We start from the raw sequence: 10,542 nt of genomic DNA on the forward strand, positions 1-10,542 counted from the left end.
AGTACTGCTGAAAAGGGTTCGGCGGTTATAGTGGATCACAAATTGAATATGAGTCAATTGTGAGATGCAGTTGCAAAAAAGGTTAATATCATTCTGGGGTTTATTGACAGGAGTGTTGTACGTAAGACACAGGAGGCAATAGCCCCGCTTTACTTGACACTAGTGAGGCCTCAGCTGGGACACAGGGTCCAATTCTAGGCACCGCATTATAAGAAAGAGATGGACAAATTAGAAAGAGTGCAGAGGAGAGCAACAAGTGTGATAAAAGGTTTAGAAAACCTGACCTCTCAGGAAAGGTTAAAAAACTGGGCATGTTTAGTCTTGAGAAAAGAAGATTGAGTGGGGGCTTGATAAGTTGTCAGATATGTTAAGGGCTGTCAGAAACAGCACAGTGATCCACTGAAGGTAGGACAAGAAGTAATGGGCTTAACCTGCAGCAAGGGAGATTTAGGTTAGATACTAAGAAGAGCTTTCTTACTCTAAGGATAGGTAAGCACTGGAATAGGTGTCCAAGGCAGGCTGGGGAATCCCCATCATTGAAGGATTTTTAGAAACAAGTTAGACAAACACGTGCCAGAGATGGTCTAAGTATACTTGGTCCTGCCTCAACACAGGGAGCTGGACTAGATGATGTCTCAAGATTCCTTCCAGTCCTACATGACGATGATTCTGTGAATTACTCATGTATTGTTTTGGAAAAACCCAGAAGAAATAAATAAAGGCATTAATTGGCTTGAACCACCATTAGTAACTTTCTGGGTTTAATGTGAACTTAAGATAATTTTTGTTAGATGTAGAGTTCACATACATGTTCAACCTTATTCACAGGGAAGAACTCTGCTTTGAAAGGAGTTTTCAAACAAACTCCAATGCTGCAGGAAAAGGAGGGAGTTATCCAATGTTTGCATTCTAAAACATCTTTCAGAGCTGCAGATTTCTAAAGACTGCCTCAGCAATTTAAGTATAAGCAAGTTCTTACCTCTATCTCCTCCACAATGCCGCTCAGGTCTGCCTGCTGGGACAAGTAGGATGCTGTCTGCAATGCCTGAATGGTTCTGGAACAATGAAAATTAAAGCAGGGATGAGCAAGTAGTGTGTGATTTTACCAATTTAAAAGCTTAACATTATTAAAATCAAAGCAATTACATAGTTTGAATTCCAATTGAAAGGAAAAAAACAGGTGGTTAGTATATTCTGACAGTCAGGAGGCCTCTCAGTGGCAACAGAACCTGAAGAGGTACACGGGAAATTAACTATGTCAAGTAAAGTGACACTATTGGGTTAATAAAAATGCATGTGTAAAAAAATAACATACTTGCATTGCTGATAAATCCTTAAGTCAAATTGTTTTGCATTTCAGTGCTTAAGGTTAGGTCCCTAAATAAGAGGCTTTATTTCCAGAGATGATGAGAATCCAGAAGTCCCATTGACTCTGATGGCAGTTACGGCTGCTCAACACTTGTGAAAATGAGAACACTTGTACAAGTCCCTAAATACGGATTTGGGGGGCCTGATATTAGGGACTTAAGTTTGAAAGTCTGGGCCTTAGATTATTCAAAGTAAATTATAGTATTATAAAGGGATTGCTCTCAGGATGCATGTAACAGTTTTCACAACTCCCTCTTCACTTTTTTAAATATGCATGTTCAGGCCTGGGTTTCGTACTATCTCTTATCTACATACAATTATTTAGCTTATTTTTCAAAATGAGCAGAAAATTGCTTAGAGTTGGGTGTGGAAAAAGAATGGATGTCATTACAAACAAAGTATACAAAGGTAGGTCAAGACGCTCAATCAAATGTATTATTCTGACATTATGTTAAATAGTGAATGCCCATTCTGGTCATGATTTGTAAGTCTATTCACTGGCAAAATAAATGCTTATTCTGTATAGATTCTGGGTTTTTTTAGTACATTTCCTGCCTAATAAGCGAACTAAAATACTGACTGAGATACGAGTATCACAAATAAACTAACTGCATTGAAGTTATAATACTGGCAGGACAGAGCTTCTTATTTAGAGCCTCAATGGAATGTTCAAAACAGAAATTGCTGCTTGTCGAGCACACCTTGTGAGATAATATTGTCAAATCACTGCCATCAGTTCAGGTAACTCCAGAGGTCTAAGACATCAACAGAACTAATACTACAAGCTGCTGATGTGCTCAGCTCCCACTGTCTTTCAGTGGGAGTTCGAGGATCTTAGCACCTTTCAAAGTTTTCCTCTCTTCCCCCCACCTTCTTAGAAACAGCTCCATTCTCTTTCCTAGCTCATCAACTTGAATAAAACTATTAGCAAATTCTTTTGGTGCTAAGTATCAAGAAGCAAAGGATTTTCCCCAAATTGACATCTCTTGACCTTCGAGCAATGAACTGAGGTAGAACACAAGCCAGATTCTACACAGATCAAAAAAATGAACTTTTTTTTTTTTTTTTTAAAAAAAGCCAGTCAGTTTCTTCAGAGGTCATTGTTCTTAATTAAAACAAAAGCACTAAAAATTGGTTTGCAAAACCTGAGGGCGAACAATTAAGGGAAGAGAGATTATTTTCACCTGCTCATTCACAAGCATTTTATTCTCCCACACAGCATACATTGGAGAGGATAGAAGTCACAGCTGGAAATGCAGTGTCTAATCCACTAAATCTGCATTATAAAAAAAACACATGCAAGTGCCCTTCACTTCAAAAAACTATATTTACAAAGGATGAATATGCATCTGAGTGAACTGTTTTATTTTGTGCAAAACTTACGCCAGGACATTCTCTTCCTTGCTAAGACGAGAAGTGAGGGCACTAAGTGCTTCCTGGGATGCTAGAGGAAGCCCAAAGCCACTTAGGGCTCCAACAGCATGGAAGATCTGGTTGACTGAGGAATCCTCACTGACAGCTGCAAGAAGCAGCTCTCCGGTCTCATTTGAAATGGCAACCTGAGACAGAACATAGAAAACGTAACAACAGGTTTAAATGAACCAGTCCTCAAGAATGAAGGGGTGCTCAACATTTCACCTAAGAATGGATAGAATCTGGGAAGGAAAAAAGATCCTCCGTCATTTGTTATCTTGTAGGTTAAATAATAAAAATCTTTAATATTAATATTTGTATTGCAATAGCACCTGGGAGACTCAGTCATGGACCAGGCTCCACTGTGGTAGGTGCTGTACAAACACAGAACAAAGATGGCCCCTGCCCATAAGAGTTTATAAAGTACAATTTGACCAGTTTTAGTGAGTCCTACCAAACAGATACTAGCTCCTTCTTTTTTGGCTTTACAGTAACTCATCAAGAGCAGCCCAAACAACATGAGGGCCACTCCCACCCCAAAAAAGGTTGACTGCCTGAGATACCATACTAGCTACCTGTTCATGCATGCCATTTGCTTGATTGAGGCCTTAGAGATGGAGGATGGGGAGGCAACCTTCACAGCCCTGTGAACCTCTGACATCAGGAATGATGTGGAGGGGAATGTGTGTTGAGGAAGGTGGGTGACTGTCCAGAGGCAGAAGGGATGTGTGCGGGATGACCTGTTGCCACGTGGAGTAAGGATGGAGAGTAATTGGATGGTGAGGGAGGGCCAGCTAGCAATGGGGGTAGCTGTATACTGACAGGGTTCGGGATGTGTTCGCGTGTGAATTCTGAACGTATTGAAGAACATTTTGTAACAAGACACATACATAACTTAGCAATCACGTGGTCTTATGCATGCATCTGTGTTGTGATACAGGCTTTAACTTGCACGTTATTTTTCCACAGGGCTCCCTGCTTCATTCAGTGCCCAGGATGGACACACAAGGGGACAGAATTACAGTTGCATGGGCCATGCGAAATCTGGCATTTTCTAACTTTCGGTTGCAAAGTCAAGCACTCAATGTTATTTTAATGTAGTTTTTGTGTGTAAATTTATACAAATAAGAGCTGTGCCCCTGCCGGAAAATGCTGATTGTGCTGAGGTACAAAAGAAAGCCATACTGCTCTCAGCCTCATTAAAACTAAATGCGAGGTGAAGAAAGAAAAATTTTGTCCAAATGTTCAACATTGTTCAGGATCAAAATCTTTTTATATATCAACTTCTACTTCCCCCTACTGTTCACATGGGGCAAGGTGGCTGTGTTTTCACTGTATTTTATACATATGCTTTATTAAATGCCTTGGGATCCTCTAGAAAAAGGTGATTTTATATAAAATAGTCTTTTATCCTAGAGGATTTCAAAGTACTTTGTAACCATAAGATAAAACACAACCACCTTACAGCATGCTAACAATAGGCAGTAGTAGTAGTTTGGCCAAGAACAAGAGTAAATGTTTACTTAAAATGACTGTGTAATTTAGGGACTCGAACTCACCTCACATCCAGACAGAGCCTGACTGGACTGTGCAGCATAGAAAAGGGAATCGACACTGTTGGGATCCATGTTAGACTTGATAAAGTTACATACAGCCTGTGCAGAAAGAGAAGTCAATTTATGGTTTGAGTCATGCCCGTTGCAACTAAAAATGGAGTTCAGTGACACTCTAAGAATACCCTAAACACTCTTTGCAAAGGAGACAACTAAACTCACTTCATTCCTGTATTGACCAAAAACCCAAAGTAGGATAACACACTTTAGAAAGCACAGTGATCAAATAATTTTCATGCTGATTGCAATGTAACTAAATGCTGAATTAAAACCGTATCCAATTTTACTAAACGTATTGGACTTAAAATGTATTTAGCAGAGTCATCTCTTCAAAGATAGAGGAAATCCATGTGAACGTAATTTTGTATATTACAACACAGCTGAGCAATACATTTAACATGAAATTGTTAACAGATGCAGATCCAGACTTCTAAAAACAAACAGAAAGAAAATCAACTCAACAAATACAAATGTGAAAGGCAGGCACTACGAATTTTTCTCAGTAACCTATGACAAGTTCCTTACTGACAGGCTAGTAGGATAAGCAAAGGTTAGATCATTAAGGTAGGTAATAGGAAAGAGATTTCAACCATTTGTAGATGTTATATGAAGCTGCACCTTGGATAACTGAAAAGCAGGTCTGTACCACTGGGTTTGGATAATTTATTCTACTGGATGAAGTTAAATACTATGCAATATTTTTGGGTATCCAAATATTATGAATATTTGGCTAGCATTTTGTTACCACTACTTGTATAACTGGGTTAAAAAAAATAGATAAGTTCAAAGAGGATAGGTCCATCAATGGCTATTAGCCAAGATAGTCAGGGGCACAACCCCATGTTTTAGTTGTCCCTAAACCTCTGTCTGAAGCTAGGACTGGAAACTGGGGTTGGCTCACTCGATAATTGTCCTGTTCTGTTAATTGCCTCTAACGCATCTGGCACCAGCCACTGTGAGAATGAAGAGTTGGCTACATGGACCATTGGTCTGATTCAGTATGGGCAGTCTTATCTTATTACCCTTAACCGGAGAAAAATATAAGGTTGCTGACAGAATGGAGAGAGTTCAGAGAACAGCAACACTATCACTAATGGGCGAGAGGAACTATTCATGAGGAAGGATTGAAACATCTAAATATGTATAGCTTAACTAAATGACACCTGAGTAGGGTGATATTTACATCTTTTAAACACTTGTAGATATCACACTAAAGATGTTGAGGAATTACTTGTAGTAGGAAAAGAGCGTACAGATACTAGGAGCTTAGGACACGCTGTGATGCATGATACAGATCCTAAGCCTTGAAAGAAGACAAAATTAGTATTAAGTTATTTCATACACAATTTTAATTTTGCTGCTTTTGGAAATACTTAGTGGAACAGGAAGCACCTAATCAAGTTACTGATATGCAGAAATACTTCCAGCCTGTTCTCAAAACCCAGGATTTAGAAACATAAGAAAAAGATCTCAAGATTAAAGAAAGGGGGAAAGGGAGAGAAGAGAATTTTTTATAACTATACAACTTATTGAAGCATCTCCTGACCTGTTCATCAGACATTTGCACTCCCAGCTTGCTGAGTCCTACAATGGAGTAAAAAGCATCTTCTAAATCACTGAATGGGCGCTCCAAGGAAGCTTTCAATCTCTCCACATCACGGCTTGTGAGATAATGGGTAGGTGTCAGGGCTTGGATGCTGGCCACAAACGTTAATGCCAAGAGGAAGAGGCTGTGTGAACCTGAAAAAAGAAAGATTATAGAATCACAGACCTATAGAATTACAAAGGACTGCAAGGGTCATCTAGTCTAACCCCCAAAATGCTACTGAACAGAGTGCAGTTTGTTTTATTAACAGAAAGCGTTTGGCATTAGTGAATAGTTGGCATCACCGGATGAGCCGTTACTGTGCTCCACCCAGCTAGAAAACACTTCAAATGGAAATACCTATTCTGGGCCCTCCGACTCTACAGAATCAAGTAGGAGAACTTAGTCTGAGGGCCACTTTTGGTCTCTCACTGGATGGCACAGGCTGGGAGCACTGCAGACTTGATACTCTCCGATCCCAAGAGACAACCCATTCAGGTCGGAAGTGGTGACATAAGGCTTTGCAAAAATATTATAGAGAAGTGAAAAATATTTAAGATGCAGGATTGGCCAGGAGTCCCTTCTGACCAGTTTATGGAGCTCAAGAGTTGACCTGACTCTTACTTAACTGAAAGGTCTCCCTAAGGTCAGAAGGCAGCTGGGGAAACGAAGTGCAGGAAAGATATCAATGTGGGATTGCCCTTACTGCACAATTCTGCTCTGCTGACCAGTATTTTCCATTCTCTAGGACTACCAGATAGGGAAATCACCAGCAACACAATTAGAAAAAGACAGCACTGTGGCAAAGGCAAGGGGAAAAGAATGACAAGGGATGGGAAGAATGCATAAAAATAGAGAACACAAGGATGAGAGAAAGTGCGAGGTCAGATTTATGGCTTGGGACCTAATGTTCAAAGAAATCGATAGATCAAGCCACAAGCACGTGAAAGATTAAAATGTCAATCCATGAGTCAGTGTGTGGGGGGGTGGGGTGGAGAGAGAAGAAGGGGCTCTTCTGGGGCAGTGCGGGTCACAAAGCCCGGGGTAAGGGCGTGAATTAGAGCATTCTCGGTGCAAGGGAGACGCTGTGGTGCAAACGCCCAGGGGAACTGGCAGGTCCCGAGCCTCCCGAAGGAGATCACAGAACTCCCTGGGCTGAGAAATCACGGATCCCACACGCCCCATTAGCGGGGCAGAGCGGGCCCCCCGGGCCGGCCATCGGGGATCCCACACGCCTGCTGGGGGAAGAGGCCGTAGCGCCCTGATGCTCCCTGTCGGGCGGGGACTGCCGCGTACACAGCCCCGGGCCCGGGCGCGCTCTTCCACACCCAGCCCATACGGCCCGAGTCGTGTGGGGGGAGGGAGGAAGAGGACCCCCTCCCGACAGGCTGAACCATCTCACTCTACTAGGGGGAGGCTGGCACTCCCGCCACGGCCCCGGGGGTGGGGGGGTGAGGGCTGCGGGCTGCTCCTTACCCGGGGCCGCCATTCTCCCCCTGGCCTTCTCAGTCCTCACGGCCCGGGAAGGGAAGCAGTCAGAGGCAGCAACGCCCCACTCTGCTTCCGCCGAGGGCGTCAGCCCCTACCACCCATCCCCGCGGGGCGGGGGGTGGAAGGGGCGAGGTAGAGAGTCAAACGGCAACGGCCGCTGGTGAATTAACCCGTCTCGTCCCTCCCGAATGGCGAATAAGAACAACACGCTCGGGAAGAGGGGGAGCAGGAGCAGCGCCGGGCTACTTCCAATCTGAACCCCCCCCTCCCTGATGAGGCCCCATGGTTCATTCCTCCCATCTCGCATGGGTCACCCGGAGAGGGGTGGAGCCCTGGCTGGGATGTGTACTTCGCGGATTGGCTGGATGTCCAGCCACTCACATAGAAGGAGGCAGATTTAAAGGGGCAGCAGGCGAGAAAAAGACGTTGGTTAAACTCATGGGGAGTAAGGGCTAGGTAGGGCTTTCTGCTGCCGCTCCCAGGGCCAGGCCTATTGGGGATTCCTTCCTGTCCAGAGGGAATCTAGCTAAGTCCCCACAATGAGCTCTCCTGTCCCTTCTGGGGTGCCATGCTGTGCTACGTAGGGTGACCAGATTGCAAGTGTGAAAAATCAGGACTGGCGTGAGGGGGTAAAAGGCACCTGTGTATGACAAAGCCCTGAATATCGAGGTCTGTCCCTATAAAATCAGGACATCTGGTCACCCCCGTGCTATGCAGAATGATGGAGGTGACTGCTGAGTCCTGGGTGAAGCTGCCCGGGGTGATGCAGCCAGACCCGTGCAAAAGTTCAAACTAGCCTGTGCTAATAAACGGAGCTAAAGCAAAACCAGCGCCAGTCACCACCCACACATCAACAGGCTGCTGCGGCTCTCACTTGTGCGACCCTCAGCGTAACCCCATCGATTTCAGTGGGCTAGGAATCATGAGCCTTAAATGCTCAAAAATCAGGCGGCCAGACGCACTCCCTAAATTATGACTTGGGCTGAGAAATCATGAGCTTTTTAAAAATAATAAATGATGGGCTCTTCATATTTGCCTTCTAGTTTCTGAGCACTCTGAGTGCACTTGCTCCACATTGTCTGGCCTTTTTCTGCAGCACTGAGGGTTAGAAATTACTTTAAAAAAATAAAGCTGTTATTCTCATGCAATCTCTTGATTCCAGCAACAAAGGCTTTAAAAAAGATCCTCAAATTTCAGGACACATCATAAAGTTGCGAGAGTTGGCAGTGCTGGGATTACTTGTAATTTACACTGGTGGAAGGGTGAGGGTAATCAGCCACAAAGGGCTTTACACGGTATCTTTTTTCTTGCCAAACTTAGGCACTAGCAAATCATGTAGAAAAGTGAGTTGTAAAGAGGGGAGCCCTCAGGAAAGCTCTGCTTTAAGCTTTGCAAAATTTTACCTTGGGAGCAAGCAGCAAGAACATTGCAGCTGATGGCTACTGCTGTAAAGGGTAATAGTAGGACTGTCTCTGATAAATTAGGAGACAGGCACCAAACTGGCCCTGGCACATGGAGCCATATTCTGCCCACTTCTCTCCATCCCCTAGCTGTTTTGCACTGTTTTAAAGAAAGCTAGCTTAACTAGCCAGCTGGGGGCTCTCCTTACACAAAGGAATTCTCAGTCGGAATAGGCCACTTCTTTTCTAGCACCATCATAGGGAACGTGGCCAAGAACAGCTATTTGGGCCCAGAGGCAACCTGAAAATGCTCTAACTTATATCTGAGTCTGGACCAACCTCTGGATGGCCTCGGAATCTTGGATGCTGCAACGTGCTATAAACTGCCTTTGCCCCACACTTTCTTGAGTTGCATTGAGCACATTTCAGATGCAGCTCCAAATATGGGTGCTGATGTCCAGCACAAAGGCAGCTGGGCCCCACAATCCTTTAAGGAGGGAATGAAGACTGCCCCAGAATGTGGGGGACATAGAGTGGTAGAGTCAGAGATGATTGGAACAGAGGGTAAAGAGGGTACAAGGACCATTGCATTAGAAAGAACTGAGGATTGCTGAAGGAAGATGAAGTTTCTTCGTCAGTATCATAGGTCTGGCAGCAATGAGATGGGGACAGGTGGAAGCTGTGGAGAGAGAAAGGGCAAAGACCGCTGAAAGGTAGTGAGCAGATGCAGGGTTTGTTGCAATGGGGACTACCGCAGGGGTCACTGCATGGATCAGCATCGTACATTGGTGAAATAATGAATGGCATAGAGAAGGAGATTTCTCTTCAACCTCTCTCATAACACAAGAAAAAGGGGACACTGAATGAAACTGAAAGGAGGCAAGTCTAAAGCTGATGAAAGGAAACACTTTTGCAGATTGGTTTGTGAAACTCATTGCCACAAGATATAATTGAGAACAAGAACTTATTATAAATGAACAAAGGACTGGCCATTTATATGGATAACAGGAATATCCAGTTAGAATAACAATGATTAAAACCAGTCGTTTGGGAAGGGATGTAACCCCCCATGCTTCAGGCGTAAACGCACCTCTAACTGTGGAAGACTAGGAGGAAACTTCCTCTGGGGGTAGGTTAGCCCATAGATGCTTACTGCAGAATTTCTCACCCCTTCCTCTGACACAGCTGGCACTGGCCATTGCTGGAGACATGATACTGGACAAGATGGACCACTGGTCTGATCCTGCCTCGTATGTTGCTCTATGTTCTCTTTAGCTGTAGGTGTTATCCCTCCAGGTCACAAGAGGCACGTTGCTGGGCGGTGGGGGCAGTTGCATGGCTGCTGTGGTGCTCTATCACATTTTTCTGCCAGGAACTCTGTGTCTGGGGCTGTCAAGCCAAGTAATTAGGGCACTTAAAAATCCTTGTGTGACTGGTAAAGAAATAAAGTTTGATTCTTCATCTGGCCCGCAGAGGGTGCTAGAATCTTATCTTTTTTTGTTTCACAGACCTACTGTTTAAAATGCCAGTTTCACAAGTTCCTTCAGCTTAAAAGGCATCTACATTTAAACAATCAGATTCCAGAGGCTATTACTCTCCCCCTGTGCATGATGCTTTGGCTCATTTTAAAAACAACAGCCCTGAAGTTATTCAAGCATGCAGCCAGAGGGAA

At 43.9% G+C, this 10,542-nt stretch overlaps 1 protein-coding gene across 2 annotated transcripts in view; it reads right to left on the reverse strand.

Annotated features, from left to right (window-relative positions):
• Positions 1–7,594, reverse strand: part of RPN2 (ribophorin II) — a 29,491-nt gene extending 21,897 nt beyond the window's left edge. Inside the window, exons 1-5 of one of the 2 annotated variants that reach the window (XM_067554377.1) lie at positions 7,456–7,594; positions 5,941–6,134; positions 4,341–4,436; positions 2,752–2,927; positions 980–1,055 (exon numbers count right to left, since the gene is read on the reverse strand). In XM_067554377.1, the coding sequence (XP_067410478.1) occupies positions 980–1,055; positions 2,752–2,927; positions 4,341–4,436; positions 5,941–6,134; positions 7,456–7,468 (555 nt within the window). In that variant the 5' untranslated portion in view covers positions 7,469–7,594. The remainder of the gene's footprint in view (positions 1–979; positions 1,056–2,751; positions 2,928–4,340; positions 4,437–5,940; positions 6,135–7,455) is intronic. The other variant, XM_067554378.1, reaches the window with a different exon arrangement.
• Positions 7,595–10,542: the final 2,948 nt, after the last annotated feature.

This window comes from Emydura macquarii, unplaced genomic scaffold (genome assembly GCF_026122565.2).
Source record: "Emydura macquarii macquarii isolate MOO-44397 ecotype Brisbane River unplaced genomic scaffold, CSIRO-AGI_Emac_v2 contig_1483, whole genome shotgun sequence".
NCBI classification, from domain to species: domain Eukaryota; kingdom Metazoa; phylum Chordata; order Testudines; family Chelidae; genus Emydura; species Emydura macquarii.